At 44.4% G+C, this 20,573-nt stretch overlaps 1 protein-coding gene across 7 annotated transcripts; it reads right to left on the bottom strand.

Annotated features, from left to right (window-relative positions):
- Positions 1-4,183: 4,183 nt before the first annotated feature.
- Positions 4,184-19,734, bottom strand: NOBOX (NOBOX oogenesis homeobox). Of its 7 annotated transcripts, none has more exons than XM_086885133.1 (9): positions 19,674-19,734; positions 16,438-17,061; positions 15,929-16,035; positions 15,675-15,793; positions 14,654-14,781; positions 8,497-8,770; positions 7,693-8,000; positions 5,292-5,600; positions 4,184-4,840 (listed from the first exon to the last, which is right to left on the bottom strand). In XM_086885133.1, the coding sequence occupies exons 1-9, from the start codon at positions 19,684-19,686 to the stop codon at positions 4,815-4,817; spliced, it is 1,908 nt and encodes a 635-aa protein (XP_086741259.1). In that variant the 5' UTR covers positions 19,687-19,734; the 3' UTR covers positions 4,184-4,814. The 7 variants fall into 7 exon arrangements, with proteins under 7 accessions (XP_086741259.1, XP_086741262.1, XP_023774865.2 ...); XM_086885136.1 differs by having other exon boundaries at positions 16,726-17,061; positions 19,674-19,733; XM_023919097.2 differs by having other exon boundaries at positions 5,292-5,597; positions 19,620-19,706.
- Between the last annotated feature and the right edge of the window lie 839 nt (positions 19,735-20,573).

Genomic DNA, 20,573 nt, shown 5'->3' with positions numbered 1-20,573 from the left:
TTATGGGAATATTTTCAGCCTTTGCTGTTGGAATGGGACTGAATGTAAACAGCCCAGCTGGCACAGCAGGCTGACGCCGGGTGTGGGATGGCTCACAGCCCTGCAGCTCCAGGGCTGCCACAGCATTCCCAGTGTTCCCAGTGCTGTGGTGAGGAGAGGACAAGCCCCTGTGCTCCCCGGGGCTCTGCTCTAACCAGCCCAGCACACCCACACCAGAGCATACACCCAGACTGGGGGTGGGGATCCCCCCATGGGGGTCTCCAAATAACCTTAAATTCAGTTCCTTCATTCTCAACAGAGGCTGAATGACACAGCTGTCCAGAAGTCATTGAAGTCAATGGAGTCACTGGAGTTATGGCTCATCCATCTTCCCTATAGAGACAGGCTGGTAAAGATAAAGTTGGCACTGTTCAGCCTGAAGAAGGGCAGGTTGGTGTGCGGACACCTCACAGAACCTTCCCGTAGGTGAAGGGGCTGCAGGGAAGCCAGAGGAGGACTTCTCATCAGGAACTGTAGTGAAAGGGCAAGGGGAATGGTTTCACACTGACACAGAGCAGGGTTAGATTGGATATCAGGAAGAAATTCTTCTCTGTGAGGGTGCTGAGGCCCTGGCACAGGGTTCCCAGAGCAGCTGTGGCTGCCCCATCCCTGGAAGTGTTCCAGGCCAGGCTGGATGGGTCTTGGAGCAACCTGGGCTAGTGGAAGGTGGCCCTGCCCATGGCAGAGGGTTGGAACAATATGATCTCTAAGATCTCTTCTGACACAAACTCTTACATGTTTCTGCAATTCTAAGGTTCCCAAGGCACTGGGAAGGTTTTGGGCACCTTCTGGAGTCTTGTGTGCTGCAAGGAAGAGTCTGCACCCAAGACCCCAGGCAGGTATGTGGAATTAACATGGGAACATGCAGGTCTGCCTCCCCCCACTCCCAAAAAAACAAAAAAAGGAAACACCACCCAACTTCCCAAAGCATCTGGGTTGGGAAGAAGTGGCCATGTGACTTCCCTGCTAAAGGTGAGAAAGGCAAGGATGAAACCATCTTCCCACAGAAGAATGGGAAATTGGTACCCCTCCGCAAAAACTATGCAGAGGCTTTTATCGGTCACAGCAGGGAGTGCTGGAGGATCTGGGTTCCTGCTCTGCCCCAGCACCAGGTGAGATGTACCCAAGAGGCACTTTGCTCCTAAACCCTGAAAACAATCAAGGGACAAACGTCTCCACCTTGCTTAAAGTACTGTAAAAATCTACAATGAGCTCGGAGGGAAATATCCCAAGAAGATGGTTTTTATCCTGTATGTAAGTGGAACTTTTAAACTCACGGCTATTTACAGCTGTCTTGCTGTAAAATCAAACACTTCTCAGCAGTTCTTTTCTCCAGCAACAGCCCTTAGGACACAGTTACCACAGCCCTGGGTTCTGAAAAACTGTTGCCTTAACAATGAAAATTCACCAACCCTTTTTCTGATGGATCAGGCAGACGTGGGATGTGGGACACACAAGAAGATCAAGGAATGTGTCCCTGAAGTTGGTTTGAGGACTGAGCTACACAGGCTCACCTGGCAGATGCATTATCAGTGCTGAAGGTGATTATCATTAAGATAAATGAGGTCTCACAGGTGTTTCCATGCTCAGCACTTACCTATGAAGATGGAGGGCACGGGCAGGTGATTGATTTGGGTTTGGTTTGTTTTGTGGGGGTTTTAATGTGCTCTGCTTAGCACATTAAAATGGTGATTTCCCTTCATGCTGCATGAAGGGAAATCACCATTTACCACCCAGCAACAGATGATTGTCTCATCCAATTTGTAGCAACCTTTATAATAAATGCAAAAAATTATTCCTGCTGTTGAACTGAATTAATACTGATACTTTCTAATGTACCCCACCTTACAGAAACTAAGAGGCCTGTAAGATAAGGTTTCTCTTGTTTACTAAAACTGAAGATTTAGTTCCCATGAGTTCATGTACTCTCATCACATAAAACAGGGCTTGTTTGTAAAAAATAGTGTCTTTTTGCTGGCCAAGGCACATGGGAAAAAGTTAATATACCAAATTTACCTGGTTATACATCAGCTAAATAGAAGTTGCAGAAGTTTAAAAATTAATTATACTAAAATATGCAAATAGGGGATAGATATGCACATATATGCACTGTCAGCTGAACAGCCACACTTCAGACAACTGGACAAAATCTCAGAGTACTTTTCTTCTGTGAAAATAAGTTTGTGACAGTACCTCCACTCCCATTTCCAGTCTTACAGCCACAGTACTGTATGAGTCCAGTAGAAAAACATCCACAATCTGCCTTGTCAACTTGAGAAACAACTCGGAAAAATCCCCAGCAACACTTGATAACACACACAGGCTTCTCTATTTGCATGAAGTTTGATTTACTTCAAAATCCTGGCTGCTTGGCACTTCCAGTTCAAATGACAATACAGAGGCAAAACAATTCTTCTCACTTCAAAGGAGGAACCAGTCAGGCAGCCATGGAATTTGGAATTTTGATCTTGCCCCCCCCAACAAAATGAGCCTTCTTGAGACTTAACACGAAAAGGGAATAGCTAATGAAAGCACCCATGGTGTTTTGTCCAACACACACCTAATTCCACTACACATTGCAGCAGGGAGAACAGCACGAGGAGCCTGGAATGCCGGGATTCCAAGATACCAGTGCAGCATGAATTGCAGGTGCAGTAGGAGGGTTACATGAGGATGGAAGGCTCTTCACCTTGGTGGGACACCTGACACATGGTCAAGGGTTGTCACTGCTTCTGCCAGAGGCAGCACTGGGAAAAAAATCCTGCCTGTGGTTAACCCTGGTTTGACTCCAAAGCCAACAGGAGCACAAAGAGGATGAATCTGGCCATCTACATACCCTCAGGTACCCACCCTTTCCTTCTCTTTCTGATAGGAAAGAAATCTCAGTTCAAAACTCTAAGCCCAATTGAACCTGGCAAGTTTAACGGACAAGCATGGAAATAGAATCGGACCATTCCCAGAAAAGTGTTTATGTTTTACTCAAAAGCTTAAATGCAAAAGATTGGCCACTTCAAAAATTACACTGTGCTCATTCACTCCCCAAACTTTTTGAGATTACAGCATATACAGCAAGCTGGGGTGGGGACTCTGCCAGCAGACCACATCCCAAAAGCCTATTTCTGAAAATGTACATTTCTCAAAAAGCACACTAAATTATTTTCTTCTTTGTTGTATGAGAAGGGGCAGGTAGAGCTGAACAAGCTGGCATTCTGTTGGTTTTGTCCTCTTCCAAACCTGGAAGGGCTGGTTTGGGATCCAGACAAGATTCCCAGCCAGCCCTCACTATGATGAATTTTGCAGTCATCACCAGCAACAGCTTTCAGAGTGACTTGTACTTGCAATAAAAACTCCTATTCACACCTCCTGGAAATACTGGTTTAGGCTGTTCAATGGAGGATAAGTGGAACAAGTGTGAATTAATGCACATTCCCAACCATTCTCAGCTTATTATAGGCAAGAATTAACTTTTGTTGTAGGAAATGGAAATTCTGGAATAGCCACACAAAGCTGTAGACTCAAAATCTGTCCCTGTCTATACTGCTTAGTCTTTTCAGCAGCATCCAGCCACAGCCAGACATAAACCAGTGTCTTACAGGAGGAAGAAAAAACAGAGGAGCTGCAGCATCTAGCTCCTGTCAGACACTCAATGTCCAGTTTGCAGAGGAACTGAAACAAAAGATGTGGAAATGCCTAAATTCACAAGGTACAAGAGGGACACCCACATCACAGTAAACATAAAAATTATTTGGACATTGTCTGTGTCTAAAAGCCAGGGGAAAGACTCGGGGTTATACACTGGAAGGAACAAAGGAAATGCACATCCCTCTTCCTAAAACACGATGGTCTTTTCTCACAAGAACACAGCCTGACATCCATTTTAGCCACTCGTCTTACACATCCTACACATCCAGGTGGTTACAGCTCCTCTGGGAAGCACAGTTCCTGGGGACTGTAGCTCTCAGCATGAACAACTCTTCACTGGAGTCCTCTGCTCCTGCTGCTGACCACTGAGTTTAGGGACATAGGTCATCTGTTTCCCAGGCAAAGTAGAAGCTAAGATGATCACGCCAAGTTCAAACAGATCAATTCAAATTGGATGCTAAAGCAATTAATAATAGACAGGGACCCGGTTACACTGCCAGCATTTATAGTTACAGTCTTGCTGCTGTTTATTGTTACAGTTTTACAATGAAACTTTTTTTTTTTTTTAGAATAATTCAAGACTAGCAAACACCAAATCACTACTGGACTTCCAATGAAGACTTATTTTGTTGTCTGGAGTCCCTAAAATCAAGTGTAGCTGCTGGAGTTTCTCCTCCTGTTTTGTGTGTATCTTACGCCTCCTGGTTTCTCTTCCCCAAGAGAAGAAGCCAGACCTTCTGACACTTGCATGATCTGGAATTTTTACTCATGGGACTCTGGTTCCTTTATCAGCTCTTTCCTGTCTGAGGGCTGGTCAAGATTAGAATAAAGAAAGGAGATTTGCAAAAAAAAAATCCCAAAAAACCAAACAAAACCAAAACAAAAGAAAAAAAAAGCAAAACCAAAAAAACCAGCAGGAACTTTTATTTTTTGTTGAGTGAAATATCCCTGCTTCATTTTTATGCAAGAAAATAATCATGGCAACAAGAAAAAAAATACAACCAAAAAAAGAAATAAAATTATAAAGTGCATCTGCTGCAAATATTATTATTCTTTTCTTTTTTTGACTCTTATTTTGCAGAGTTTAAAAGAGCAATTTTTCCTCTTCCTTATTTTTTTCTCAGAGTGCAACATCAGTCATTAATTTCTTCTTTAGTTTCTGCAAAAAAACCCAAAACACATTCATAAGAAAATGTCACACAAAATACCTTGAAATTTTCAGATGTTTTATATCTCAAAATTAGACCCACAGAAAACCTTCCCTTCCCCTTTTTGCTTCTTGGTGAAGTTCTGCCTTGAATAGAGATGTTTATGCCTCTGGAAATCTTGGAAATAATCAGTTCTGTGTAGCCATACAGCTCACAAATGATGTCTGAAGAAACATAGAACTTTGCCATCTATTTTACTGACTTTTCTGTCCCCATTTCCAAAAACAGATGTATCTAAGAACTAGGTATAGAATAGGTATAGGATCATGGGAGCTGTCTCAGGCAGCAGCTCACAAAAAAAATAATGCCACAGTTTTCATCCTGCATTCAGGGTAACTACTGCTGTCTTGGAACTCTTCCCTTTCCCCCTCTTCTTCTCCAAGAAAACAATCAGTTTGTTACCATCAATAGTCTCTCCTTTCTTGCTGCTGCTCTCTATGTCCTCTTTTTCAGTGAGTGCTGCTGTCTCTGGCTCTGTTTGGTGGCTCTGGTAGGAACTTTGTTCTGGTGGTGTCACTCCCGTTTGTTTTCCAGTTTGTGGCATGGATTCCACTACTGTTGTGTTGGGCACTTGAAGGAGAGATGGCTCTGTGAAGTACTGTCCTCCTGCCGTGCTAGAAAAAGGCATTTGGGAATGCAACTGACTGGAGAAAGGAGCTCCCTGCATGTAGAAATCACTCCAGGGCACAGCTGGATAGGCAGGGATGTCTGCTGAGGGAAAAGCAACCAAGAAAGAAAGAATAATTAAAATAATGAAAACACGTCTATGTACAAGATGTGTGAGTTGTGCTTTGCTCAGTGCAAACACAGCTTTGCAGTGCAGCAGACATCACACACACATCAATGATCACTTTGCTCTTTATACTGCCGTGTATTTGACCAAAACATGGTTCTTTGGCAGAAAAGCTTAGAAAGTTCATAGCATTGTTATAATCTAAAAAAATTCCATGCCACTCAGCACTGATCCTGAGTCTATGTAATAATAGTAGAGACACCCCCCTCAAGTTGTTTTTTTTCCCAGTCCCATTTTCCAAGGTAGCTCTGCCAGGCATAAGATAGATGCTTAATCTTCACTTTCATTTATAAAAGCTGTAAACCAGGAAGCAGGAATGTTTTGTTAATTAATAACCATAATTCAACTAAGCTGCTCACTTGCTTATGTGCTGATGTAAGGCTCACAGGTGTGTCTGCACTGACAGACTGGTTTCCAGCCCTACATTTTTGGAATCCTGGACCCTTTTCAGGAAGAAATTCCTCCCTTGTGAGGGTGGTAAGGCACTAGAACTCAGACGACTTGTGGTTGCCCCATCCCTGGGAATGTTCAAGGCCAAGTTGGACAGGGCTCTGAGCAACCTGATCTAATGTCCATAGCAGAGCATTGGAACTGGATGAACTTTAAGGCCCCTTCCAAACCAAGCCATTCCAGGATTTTATGATTCTGTGAACTTGGTCATCCCCACTGCATACCAGAAAAGCCATGCACTGCTGACTGTGCTCTGGACAGAAGTATGGAGTAAGAGAATATCAGCTCTGCCTCTGTTCCTTCAACAACCTTCCAACTTCACCAGCTCGCACCTTTACACACTCCTTGATGCTCATACAACATGCCCCAAGGAATTCAACCACACTTAGGCACCAAGCTAGAAAAACTAATTTGACCCAGTCTGGGGTATAGCCCTCTCATTATTTCTGGCACTTCAGACTGAAAAACCACAGAAAATAATAATTATGCCTTGGAACTAGAGCAGGGAGCAGGGCCAAGTGTGTTAGATAGCATGGGTGCTGCCAGCCTGTCCTGCACAATGTCAGCTGTGAAGAGTGGGGACAGGAGCCAGCTTGCAGCCTGATGTGAGTCAGACTTCCCTCCCTGACAAAGTCCACAGAACTGGAAAAAAACCAGCAGCAGTATCTGTGGGCTAAAACTCTTTGTTCTCTCATGTCATGAGACAAGGGATGGAACTTTTGGAGTGTGACCTTAATTTAAAAACCTGTCTGTCCAAATTAATTAACTACAACAGTTTCTCATTTGATTTTACTTTGGCTTGAATAACTTCAAAATACAAAGCCCAGACACAAAACAAGGAGATCAACAATGCCATTTTTACCTAAAGTTTGGTTTTTTTAGGGTTTTTTGGGGGGGTTTGGAGTTTTGGGGGAGGGGGAGGCGGGGGACAGGTTAGGCTTGAGGTTGGTTTTTTTTTCCATAAAATTATGCTGGAGCGCCTTCATCTCAGAGCTGTTGCAAATTCAAGTCAGAGGAAGAATCTATGTCCATACTCTGTCAGCTCCTGTCTCTGTCTTCTTTTGCATTACCCTGAGATACATAAAGTGATTTCAAAGTGGCTTCTGCAGAAGCCAAACAGTGAGAAGGCTGTTTTTCCTCACTATCTCCAACTATCCCATCTGCTGTGGCACCTTTTCCACTTTGCACCCTTGACTCCCACCACATTCAACAAAAGACTGTTTGTGCACACAACAGGACACTCCTGGAAAAGTTACTTCTCCAGTCCAGACCAATCTCTGCACTATCTGACACATTCACATTTAATACTCTTCCTGATGTGTGCAGTCCAGAGAGTAACTTTTGATTCAAATTAACAGGTCACTCAGCACTTTAAGACAAACAAGCATACAAGAAAATGAAGTGAAAAATAGACAAGCACATCTATAGATTTGTGCAGGCATGTGAATCGTCCTTCTTTCTGTCACTGTCATCAGTGAACCCACTGATCTTGCTGAATGTTTCAGGGTATTATTTAGTTACTCCAGAGTAGCAGGATACCAAAATATTTCAGAAATTTACCTGAATATCCACTTGGCTGCTGTGTCATGAGTGCTCCCCCCATGTTGTTTTGTACATAGCCTTGCATGGCTCCACAGGTTATGGCTCCACCATTACCAGGTAAGTCAGGGAAAGCTGGATGGGACTCCAGGGGTGTTGGAAGAGGAAGGTGGTCATTGGAGAACATATTGCTGGCCAGGTGACCTTGGTGACAGAACTGGGAGAGCTGATAGATTTCCCTCTCGCTGCTGTACTGACAGTAGGTGGCCTCCAGGTTGTGTCCAGGCTCCAGGTGCTCGGGATAAGGGCAAGAAACTGGTGAACTGAAGCTGCAGAGAGCAAGGAGATAGGCAACCCAGAGATTAGAGGAGGGTCAACAGCTACACCAGCTGTCCAACTAAAAACTGTTTTATTGCCAACCCTTCCTCCCAAATACCAGGCACAGGACAAGGGCAACAAAAGCCACTTGAGCAAAGCGCTTTCACAGCAGGATTCTTGAACAATGGGTATTAGTGGGAATTATCTTCCCACTCTCCAAGGCCCGCCCCAAAGCTTGGAACAGTTCCCTCACTTTCACTTGACAGCATACAATTCTGAGAGCACTCTGAGTACAGGTAGCACCTGTCTCATAGCAGGCATCTTGTCCTATTATGCACATTATATAGCTTTTCATACTCCCTTTAAAGGATATTGTCACACCTGCATCTCGCTTTTCATTAATGCTCCTGCCTAATTTCTTATCCCCTGTCCCACATTCACTCTCCCAAGGCTTCTCCCAGGAGGCCGCTTTTTTCATCTCCCTCAAAGACACTCTTCTGCTCCTACCCTTGATTCTGGACGCCGTAAGAGAAAGTTTCCCTGGAGCCGTTCTCGTGACTAGCCAAGCTGCAGTCACCGCTGGGCGTGTCCAGCATCAGGGGAACAGTGTGGCTCTGGGGGTCGAAGGCCAGGCTAAGCGCCAGGCTGGCCCTGCGGACAGGAGGAGGGCTGGGAAAGCAAGGGAAGCACTCAAAGTCGCTGGGTTTTAACTGCAGCTCCGGGAGCGCCTTGCTCTGAGCTTGGGCTTCACAGGGTGCCACTATTCCTGCCACCGAGGAGGCTGTGAATAAAACAGAGAGACTGTCACACTGGGCTGTCACACCGGGAATCTGCAGGAGCAAGCAGAGGGAATGACAAGAGGAGCAGGACAGAAAAGCAAGATGCCAGTGAAAGAGTGGATGTTAATTGATGGGAATAAAAGTAAATGAGTACCACTGCTGCTGTTGAGAACAAAAGGGAGTAGTAGCAAGCTCTCTGGAACACAGGATGATGTTTATTGGTTAAATAAAATTACCTTTGTGATTTCAGTCTCTGCATAGTATCTTAATCCAGCTCTCAAGAAGGCAGACAAATGAAGCAAAGCACTTCTTGGAAAGAGCCAGGAACAACCCCCCAGTCATCTTCCATTTCTACTGTCCTCTGGGAGGAGTGTGCTGCACAGATCACCCTTTTGAAAAAATGATCTGTTCTTTGAAAGAAACAAAGCTGTGCCTTTACAAATCCACTGCTAGGCTGTTTTGAAACACATTTTCACTCCTGCTTTGGCCTCTGATGAGTCATGCCAAAACCAAAAATTAAAAAAGTAGAGATGGCAGCTCAAAGTCCTTGGGAAAAAGAAGATGGGAGATGGAAAATGAAACCAACACCTTTTGGCTGCTAGAATCTTATTTGGTGATCTGTCTCCTCAGTCACTGCTGGAAAAGGAGACACGAACAGTTTCCTACACAACAGCCTTTGTGGAAAGGGAACAATAGAGGAAAGTAAAGGTAAGAATCAGGGATGCTGGTGATCCAGAGTAACAACTATACACGTCAACAACAACTATACATACAGTAAAAACATATACACACTCAAGAAGCTTGGGCGTGGTGCAAGAAAATGAGTCTCTCTCTTATTACAGCAATTAGCAAATGGTTTCTCTCTTCACAAATGTAGCCATCACATGTGCAGGAAGCTGCAATGATTTCTCCAGTCTAACTAGGCTGAACCAGCAGGAGTACGAGAAGAAAGAGAGAGAGGAGAGACGGGGAGAAAGGGGGAGGGAAGGGGAGGGAGGGGGAGAGGGAAGACGAGGTGCTAAGGTGAAGTGCCACAGGTGGCAAAGGTTTCAGGGAAAGTCTGCAGCTGCACTTCAGCCTTGCAGGCATAGACAGTAACATCAAGTGCACCCCATCAGGTGTGACTCAAAGGCCTTAAACACAAACCTAAACATAAAGATGCCACAAGTATAAGCAGCCTTTAGACAATTCTGGAATGCATGTCCAGAGAGCTAATGAGGCGTTTCCACTTCAACATCTTACAGCACTGTTTCTCAGATTCCTCACTGTGCTAGGCAGTTTTGTGCCTCTTATCCCACATTCTGGTTTTTTTTTTTTTCCAGCTCTCTGCAGCCATGGAAAGAAGGAATCACAATGTTTCAATGAAAACTTGAAGCTGTTTTCAAGTTTTCAATAGCCCTGATTTTGGGCTCAGTCAGAAAACTGAAGCAAGATCTAGGATGGCATTTCTGAAGCATTCCCATTTCCAGGCAGTTCTCAGTGGTTTATTTTTCTTGTTTGAACACACTATTTATCCATGCCAGGCAGCATCTCTGATGTGCCTGTCACATTCCAGGTTTTTGGCTTAGCCAGAAATGAACTGAAGATCTCTTCTGATTTTTTTTAAACTCTTCTTTAGCACTGATTCTCCTGACCACTGTGCCCCAGAATGTTTACACAAATGTTATGGAACAGCAGAGAGTTGTTCCATGAAGAATTCTGACCCCTGGCTTAAGATAACACACTGTACAATTCTGCGACTCTTCCTGACACTGATGTAGAGAGAGAATCTCAGAAGGCTTTCCAGTGAACATGGGAATGTAACAGTAGGATTTTTATTTCTTGCTTCCATTCCTCCTGGGTTCTCAGTCCATGAGACGACCTTGGGAATTTTGGAGAGCAATTTAATAATTTACAGCTTCAGATCTCTGAACTAGTCCTGGCACTAGACTTGACTTAACTCTAGAATGGTTATTCTATTTCAGGCCTTTACTGGAACATCAAGGACCATCACAAAGCTTTCCTTAGATTCGTCCCTGTCTTGAAATTATGAGAAAGCATATTTGTTTTCAATTTTGTTTGAAAGCCAGAGTCCTATAAGTGAAGTCATGGGAGCTTGTAGTTTATTTACTGTTCTTTGACAGACCATATCCAGCTTCATCCAATTGTCCCAAGATTTCCATTAGAATCCCACCTCTGCCAGTGAATTTAATCATCTTGCTATTTCCTTAAGAGTTACCTGCATAGGCTGCACTCCTGACAGGTATCCTTAGCAAGGCAGATGCACGAAACAAAGGATTTCCTGCAGAAGCACCAGTGAGACAGAAAAATCTCTGCCCACAAACCAGAGGCACTTTTCTTTCTAAAGAAAGGAACTTTTCTTTCTAATGGGAAAACATAAGCCAATGAATCACAGATATATATATATGAGTAAGAAATCTCAGAAGACCAAGAAAAGCTTCAAATAACTGCCAGTGTAAATAAAAAAAACCCATTAATTTCAATCACAATGTCTAGCAAAAGTAAAAAAATAACCAAAAACCCAAAACATTTCTGTGATCAAAGCATGCTCAAAATTGAAGTTTTGAGGCACAAAATGTTCTTATGGCAAGTAGTGTGGCTGCTATATCCAAATCAGAAGCCATAACTACCAGCAAGGTAACACACATCTCAAATACAACTCACTGACATTTTTAATCAGCTTGTTTGGAGAACTGGTAAAAATAGTGGGACATAAAAAAAAAACCCACCAAACCAACAAACCAACAGATAGTCAGAAGTACTGGATAGAGCAAGGGAAAACAATGGAAATTGCAGCACTGAACACTCTGCAAAGGTCTCACGCACCTAATTTTCTTGTCCTGCTGAAAGTGGTTAAAAAGGAAAGCACCCAAATAGTCACTCTAGCAGGTCACACTCTGTGGGCCCAACTGCACCATGTTGCACAGATCACAGAGGCTTTTGCTGAAACCATCCATGAACTGTTTACCATAAGGGACACTACTAAGCAATTGCTTTTGCCTTGTAAATTGATAACCTTTTTTATTAATCTGTTTCCTCTTTTGTTTTTCTCCTGTTAATTTGGGTTATAGCCTATCTTCCTTCATTTTCTGAGATATCCTAATAAAGAAAACAAGTGGTCCATGGATGGCCCTATTTCTAGGCTAGCTTTTTTTTCTGAACAAGGATGCTGAATGGATTCAAGTCACGTTGGCTTTAATTTTCCTTCTGTTTCATTTTTTGTTTTCATTCTTAAAGAGAAAAAGTCTGATTTTGCAATGGTAAACAGCAACAAAAAAAGTGAGTTTCATACCCCATAGCTGTGTTATCCTGCATTTAGTAAGGCAAAACCGCAACTGGCGCTTTCCAGGTGATTGTGCCATGCAGATCTTTCTTCTACAAGGATTCTCTACATGTAATATCAGTCTTTTCCTTCACAGAGGACACTTGCTCTTTTTTCTTCCTTACACATTGCACCAAGAATGGATGGATACCTGTCTTTCCTAGCAGAAGTGTTCCACATGGAGAGCTGCATCCCATTGTGAAGATCCCCCAGAAAAAAAATGGCTCAATGCAAGCAGAAGACAAGATCATGTCCCTGAACAAAACTTATTTCTCTGACAGGCATTGCCTAACAGGGCAAATGGCTTTAAACTGACAGTGAGTAGGTTTAGGTTGGATACTAGAAGGAAGTTCTTCCCTGTGAGACCCTGGCTTAGGTTTCCCAGAGAAGCAGTGGATGCCCCATCACTGGCAATGTCCAAGGCCAGGTTGGATGATGCTCTGAGCAATCTGGGATAGTGGAAGGTGTCCCTGCCCATGGCAGGGGGTTGGAAGGAGATGATCTTTAACGTCCCTTACAACCCAAACTATTCTGCGATTCCCTGATATTCTCTCCTGACTAAACAGTGTGTCTGCAGAGGTACTTTAGGAACCAGGAGAGGTTCCTAAAGCATAGAAATCAGAGTATATTTGTTTTGTTTCCTTTAAACTAACTGTTGCGCAAAATCTTGGTTTCTATCCAAATAAATACAGGACTCAACAGACTACACCATGTCATCACTCTGAAGGCAGTGAATTAATCAAACATTTTGACCATATTTACTCTGTTGAAAGAAGTGGAAAAACTGCAGCTAACTGAATTACAGTCCTATTGGTTAAAAAGGTTATTGGATTGACTAAAGGAGCTGTTGCTTTGAGAGGATGACAGGCAAACTTAAATGACGGAAGTACTAGATTAGGTTATAAAGAAAGTATCTCAGTTACATACTTTTAGCAATACATAAAGCATTCTAAACTTATTGATACAATCTTACAGCTGCTTTCCACCATACCAAAATACCTCTAGAGGTAAAACCACTATTAAAAATTTTGCGGAATTCTAAGAAAATAAGTTGCAGGAACTGGGCTTAATACAGATAACTAAATACTGATATATTCAGAATACAAGGAGGAGACAGACATAATGACATGAAATCCCAAAGAATTAATTACACTGGGAAGCAGGAAAACACACAGCAGTACCACATGTCAGCACATCTACTGCTTGGAATATCCATCCCTAAAGAAGTGGCGGAGTCCTCAGCACTTTGGAAATCTTTTCACATTGTGCCAACTTGGAAACACAAAAGTATCTAGGAAATGCTTTAGGAAGCACCCCTGACTCTAGGGAATGCTCTTTGACTGCACATATCAATAAACAATTAGACAAATCCTCTCTCTTTCACCACCATCAATCTTTTAACACAGCTTGGGTAGAAAACTGGTTGAACAGCACACCCCGCTGACTTAAAACTCCACTGCAACAGTGTTTAAACTCAGCCCTCAGCTTTGGAACTCAGTCACTCTCACTCCCTCAAGGTCTTGCACAAAATGGAAATCTGCCCTGCCTGGAGAAAGCAAGGAAGCCCCTTTGGATGATTTAAGGTGTGGAACCTCTAAAACACCAGCAGTTTACAGAGTGCACCTTCCTTACACAGCTCACTTGGCTCAGGTTGTAGCCAGGATGTTTCCATCCAAACCAGAATACGGGAAGTGACTGTCTGTCATGGAGAACATCAGAACCAGAACAACACTTCCCTCATCATTTACAACAGCAGGACCACTGCCAAACAGCTGTTACGGAAGAATGCCCTGCCCACTTATCCTTATGAAGTCCTATTCAGAATTCCTTGCTGGCTTGTGCTAGGACAGAAACAAGGACTACAAACCTGTCTCCAGAATTAGCACAGAGGAACCACGGTGATGGTACATAACTGGTAGAGACTCAATCAGCAGTGAGCTGCTATACCTACAGTCACAAAATCATTGGAAGAGACCTTAAGGATCATCTCATTCCACACCTCTGCCATGGGCAGGGACACCTTCCACTATCCCAGGTTGCTCAGAGCCCCATCCAACCTGACCTTCGACACTTCCAGGGATCATCTCATTCCACACCTCTGCCATGGGCAGGGACACCTTCCACTATCCCAGGTTGCTCAGAGCCCCATCCAACCTGGCCTTCGACACTTCCAGGGATGAGGCATCCACAGCTTCTCTGTGCCAGTGCCTCACTACCCTTACAGGAAAGAATTTCTTCCTAATACCTAACCTAAATGTCCCCTCTTTCAGATTGAAGCCATTCCTTCTTGTCCCACCACTACAGTTCCTGATGAAAAGTCCCTCTACAGTTTCCCTGTAGACCTCTTTAGATACTAGAAGGTTCCTCTGAGGTCTCCACAAAGCCTTTGCTCCTTCAGGCAGAACAGCTCCAACTTTCTCAGCCTGTGGAATGACCTGGCGTCACTTTTTGCACTGATGGCATAAGGCTCTGACATGGCCTTTCCTAAAGCATTTGGGAACCTCCCAGCTCCACCAGCTAATGCTGCAGCTGTGCAAAACACTTGTGTTGGTCAGGATCTCACCTGAGGCAGAAGTGGGGGATGCAGGAAGTGTGCTGAACAGGCTGGAGGAGTTCACAGCTTCAGGGTCTCTTCCCAGCATGCCAGGCTGGTCTCCAGCAGCATCAGGCAATGGAGGCAGAGGAAGTGCCCTGCAGCAGACACAGAAGACAAGGCAGGGCATTATGACCAATCATGCACTCTTCTATCTGACAGGGGACAGATCTTTCATCACCAGCAAGTGCAAAGGGAAAGCACTGGCTGACTACAAGGGCAAGGAATCCTGTAGCAAAAGTCTCTGGGGTAGTAGCCCCAAGTGACTTGTATAGGACAGGCAGCAGGAACAGTGCAATGAAGTAAGGCTCTCTTCAAACTTTCGCTTTAATTTCTCCTCTTCCACTTAATTTTTCCTTTTTTCATTCTCTTTTCTTCATAAGAAGACACTCACTCCAGATTGCCATAAATACATCCCTATGGAGATTGATTTCTCCCCTCACACATTCACCATCCCTTGAAAGACCATCTATCCTCTCACATATTCCCTTTCCCCCCTTTAATGCCCTCTTCTTACATATGAAAGGTGCTACCTTGTATTTCTTCAAAGAAGTCCATGACTTTCTAAGACTGATCTAAGCAAGCAGCATTTCCATCACCAAGTGAAAAATCCATATAAATGGAAAGCAGTGGTGGGAGAACTCCATTAAAAGAATCCCCAAGCACACCCAAAGCACCTGGCCAATGCATTCACAGAAACTAAAAATGAAGAGATGATTCCATAAACTTTTCCATCTCATCCCCTGCTCTCTACAGAGCAATTTCAATAGTTTCATGACAAAATTAATTTGATTAATCTGTGCTACAGGTTAATCAAAAGGACTTTTAAGAGGGCCCACCACAATTTTCCTAGAAATCTAACAGGCTCCCTAGGTCCAAATCAATGCTCAGCTCTTCGCTGTTTAAAGGTAAAGAGGAAACAGCAAAAGAAAATAATTAATTTCTTAGGTATCAGTTGTAGAAAAATGACAAAACAGAGTAAATTCCTCACCCATAACCCTCTGATCCAAAGGGGACTAACAGAGCTGATGATGATGGATATTTTTTGTTGTCTTTTATACTCAACTTCTGCAATTTCCGCCACTTTGCCCTGCGATTCTGAAACCAGACCTGAAAAATGAGAAGAAAGGAATGCATTCAGGGAAGAAACCATCTACACATGGAACACTGGCAATGTCCAGTCCCTGCCCATCCCTTTTCTGCACAGAACCCACAGGCAGCACTGTCCCCCCAAGCAGGCATTACCAGGATACGCTGTGGCGTCACACCAACCACAGCTGCAATCTCCCTCCTCTTCTCATTGTCAGGATAGTGATCTTCCTGGAACATCCTCTCCAGCTCTTCTAGCTGCTCTAAAAATTATGCATTGTCCAAAGAGAGAGAGAGATGGGAAGTATGCGACAGGAAAACAAGAAAAAAAAGATAACAAGAGAGGGAAACAAGAAATAAGAGAGAAAAGAAAATGAACATTTTTACTGTCCTTAGAAATATATGAGTAATAGAAAGGATTTTTTTAAAAATAAACCACAAAAATAAACAAAAATCTTTTGCTGTTTCAAAAGCAAAGAGCATTGCAAGTGATGTTTCAAAGGAAAGACACTCAGCAATCTCTATTAGTGGAAGTCTTCACACATCTAATGGTGTGGAGTACAGTGCAATACTAGTTAGAGCAGATCGGCACAGGGAAGGGAGCACCAAGTGCCACCGGCACTGCCAGTGTGTCACTGTGTGCCAGTCTGTGCCCTGGGATCTACCTGCACTATAGAAGGTGCGGGGCTTCTTCTTGACAGGTAAGGATTTTTTTCCCATGGCCACATCACAGCTGCCTCTGGACTCCAGGACTGAAGAGCCCTTGTAGGAATTCAGAGCTGCAGCGCTGGCTGGAGTACCTCTGGATCGGTGAGGGACTGGGCCGATCTCCTCCTGCCTGCAGGGAGCTCCAGGCACTCCACTGGATGCTTTCTTAGTTTTTTCCTTCTCTGCCTCCTTTTCAGTCCCAGCAGGGCAGTAACTCTCAGTGTGCTCTTGTGACCCTGACTGACCTGTTGGCTCCTGTGCTAATCCAACCTTCGTGTTACCGCAGAAATCCGACGGTTGCCCACACGCCAAGGCAAAGTCATGCTGGCCATCAAGGACAACGGAGCCTTGGGAAGATGACCCAGTTGCCCGCAGGGTGCTGCATCCCCCATCTTCTTTCACGTTCTTTAGAAAGCTGTTCCTATATTCTATTCCCAAGTTATCTTCAACTTTTTCTTGTCTGGCTGTGTCTGGGAGTGTAGGTAGCACACTGCTCCCTGCACTGCGGCCACCAACAGCATCAGCATCCACCACAAAGTGCTCTGCATTCAGCAATGAGTTCTCCTTCTCATCCTGGCACTCTACAAGGCAAAAATGGAGGAAAAAACCCTAAACCCCACCCCACATGCCCATTGCCTAAGGTGGATGTACCTGGATCAGGAGTTGCAGTTATGGGGGAATGAAAAGGCCACACAACGAAACCCAACAGTGACAAGAACCAGAGGGCTCAAAATAAAGACAGGTGCTGCCAGGAAAGCAATAGCAAAGAACCTGATATGGTCAATATGGAGATATTCAAATGTCTGATGGGAAAAGCCTCATTTTAAAAGCAAAGTGTAAACTACAGAAGAAAGCAATTCCAGACACAGAGATTAAAGGGAAGTTTGCATATTACAAATATACAGTAGTGGGAAAACAGCCCCATGGATACTACAGGTCTCTGGAATAAGCAACAGAACAAAAATCAATGACATGGCAAGGTCCTGTCACCTTATTAAAATAAGCAAAAGAAAGACAGTAAAATTCTGGTCTACTGTGTCGTCAGGGATTACCTGACAAACGTCACCACTTTTTTACTTGCATAGAATTCTATCATACCAAAGCTGGACAAGCAAAAAACCACTAATTGTACAATCTTCTAACTGCCTTAAATTATTTCTCTGCAGCTTCAGCCACACTTCTGAGTAACAGACTTACAAGATAGGGAATGAAATAGGGGGATAAGGACAAAATTAGGTACAAATGTCTAAGAAAGTTTAACAAAAAACAGAAAGTGTGTTACAATAAGACAGACTGGATAATAGAAGACAGGTCAAAAAGAACACAGCAAAAGAAATAATTAAAATAGGCAACAGAATAATGCAGAAGCCTTATACTTTTCCAGCTGGCACATACATTTACAAATAAAAAGTTCCAAAAAACCCCCCAAGTGGCTCAGAATGTGTGAGTCTGTGTGATTTCTGCTAGTTGAAATTTTTTAAGTAAGTGATTCATTCATAAGAATAGGAAGTAGAGTAATAAACCCAAACCCATGTATTTGCCTCTGTCTGGAGAGAAGAAAGTTTGAGCAGGCTGACATTTCAATAGCACGTGACAACAGAGAAACTTAGTAGTTTAATTTTTTGAGGAAAAAGATAAAATAATTTCATTTCACTGGGCTCTTTTTCTGATCTATATTAATGCAATGCCAAAATAAAAGGTTTGCTTCTGCCTGAATGTCTCTTTCTGAAACAACTGTTAATCAAGGAGGAGCCCTACAATTCTAAGCAGATGACAGAAACTTCATAGAAGTATGAGGGGATGTCAGGCTGCTCCAAGATGCTCTGCCCAAGAGCATCTAATTTGCTTTTACAGGATTAAGAAAGCCTATTTAGTTGCAGGGGAAAGAAACAGAAGCAGGAAACTATGCAGCTTTAATACTTTGATCTTGTTAAGCAGCAACAAGTTTCCACTGCAGTTGCATGAGATGAAATATCCTGATGGGGAGGGTCAAGAAGTGAATGAGGCAGAAGATGCCTCTGGTCTATGTAATTCCTTTTTCCTCTATCCTCCTGGTAGCATCTGAGTTTGTCTCACTCATTATATGAGGGAGGAAGGGACGGAGGGAGGGAAGGAAGGCAGGAAGGAAGGCAGGCAGGCAGGAAGGAAAGTATTTTCACACAATTTGATGCAGTGTTTTTAACTGTTTCTATGCAAACCCCAGTATGTGTTTACATCACAAAATACATGTCCAAGTCTTATGTGGGTACCTTGTATCTGCAGCAGAAATGGACACCTGGTAATTAATTTAATATTCTTGACAGATGTCCTCCAAATTAAAGTAAACTGCTGTGTTTTATTTCTAGAACAGATAGCAAAGACCTCACAATTTGGGACTACCAAGGAAAAGAGTCAAAATGAAAACCAAGTTTGGAGGGAAAGATGGGCCTTCCTGGCAAGAGGGAAGTTATAAAACCAGTCCTCCCATCATTTAGAGACGAGACTGAAAATCACTTTGTCCCCCTTTTAGACAAACAGAACATTAAGTAGAAGGGACTTTAACTGAGTGGGAACATCAGGAATAGGTAATTTGGGACACCTGGTGCACTTTCAGGAAGCCAAGCCCTCTTTTTCATCTCACAACCACTTTCTTGGACGTTCCTTGGAACAAGCCAACCACTTGAACTGCAAGGTTTTTAGGGTTGTTTGGGGCATTTTGATTGTTTGGGGTACAAAGCCACCTGAACACACACACACACACACACACACACACACACACACACACACACACGGCAGAACCAAAGAAATGGCTTCAGAGGTCCCTTCACACAAGGAAAAGCGGACAGCAGGGGAAGGTGCAAATGAGAAACACCGAGGCAGCGGGAGCCCCTCGGTGTGACACAAAGGAAAGACCCCCCTACCCTCAGCCAGGTGCTTTTACAAGCCAGGGGACAGGAGGGCCGGGAAATCCATCATTCCCAGCCGCGGGGCCAGGACACGGCGGGGCCGAGAGAGGCTAATGAGCGCCCAGATAACATCGCTGAGCAGCGATTATCCTCCCCCGGGGCTGCTCATTAGGCTCATTGCCGGGTGCCTTCCCCCGTCATTAACGCGAGTCGGCATCACTAATCCCCCTACCCTCATCCATACCCTTCCTTACCACTGCCCATTCCCAGCCCTCCGGCCGCCCGCTCCTCCGGCCGCCGCTCCTCGCCCGCCCCGTCCATGCCGGCTCCGCGGCGGGCCAGGCCCGGCCTGGTTAATGCCCCACCCGGCGGCCCGTCCTGCCCGGCCCCTGCTGCCTCATCAAGGGCACCTGGGCAGAGCGCGGGAGGCCGCCCTACCCCCCAGCTGGGCCCGGGAGCCAGGCCGGGCCCTGTCCCCAAACGGAGGGAACTGGAGTGTTCCAGCCTCGGCGAGGATATGGGGAAGAACGCTCCCCGTGGGGAGCTGGCCGAATTATCGACGCGTGAACCTCGGGGTTGCAAAACTCGCCCAGCCGTGGATGAGGGGAACCTTGCTGTCTGGACTGCGAGACCCAGTTCTGCGCTCCTCAGGACGAGAAGGACAAGGAGCTACTGGACAGGGTCCAGCGGAGGGAAACAAAGAGGATGAGGGACCTGGAATGTTACAAGGAGAGACTGCAGGGCTGGGCCTGTTCTGGCTGGAGAAGACAGAGGGGATCTCATAACTCATATAAATATCTTTAAAGGGGTACCATAAGAATGGTGCCACTCTTTTCAGTGGTGCCCAGTGACAGGGTGAGGAGCAATGGCCATGAACCAAAACACAAAACGTTTAATCTCAACATGAGGAAGAACTTTTTTTTTTTAACAGAGCACTGGAACAGTTGCCCGGGGAGGGAACGGAGTCTCCCTCTCTGGGGACATTCCAAGCTCATCTGGACATGTTCCAGTGTCACCTGCTCTAGGTGACCCTGACTAGAGCATCTCTAGAGTGCCTCCCAAATCTAAGGATTCCGTGATTCTGTTCTTTTCCTGGGGCCTAGCAGGAAGACATTTGTTTTTTAACCTGCCTGCAGGTGTCCAGCAGCTTCTGGTTCTTCAGCAACTGGGGGTTGCAAGGAACAAATGGCACTTCCCGACTTTTGGGT

Source organism: Cyanistes caeruleus, chromosome 4 (assembly GCF_971803275.1).
Source record: "Cyanistes caeruleus chromosome 4, bCyaCae1.hap1.1, whole genome shotgun sequence".
Taxonomy (NCBI): Eukaryota; Metazoa; Chordata; class Aves; order Passeriformes; family Paridae; genus Cyanistes; species Cyanistes caeruleus.
Note: the sequence above shows the minus strand (reverse complement) of the source record. Positions and strands in the feature narration are given on the sequence as shown.

Excerpts from the sequence above, each read along its gene's own strand:
- NOBOX (XM_023919096.2), bottom strand. The coding sequence starts at position 19,686 with ATGGACGGGGCGGGCGAGGAGCGGCGGCCGGAGGAGCGGGCGGCCGGA. Across the intron at positions 8,001-8,496 it reads TACGGCGTCCAGAATCAAGG|CTTCAGTTCACCAGTTTCTT; the intron begins GTAGGAGCAGAA and ends TGCTCTCTGCAG. Across the intron at positions 4,841-5,291 it reads GAAAGGAGAGACTATTGATG|AAACTAAAGAAGAAATTAAT; the intron begins GTAACAAACTGA and ends GTTTTTTTGCAG.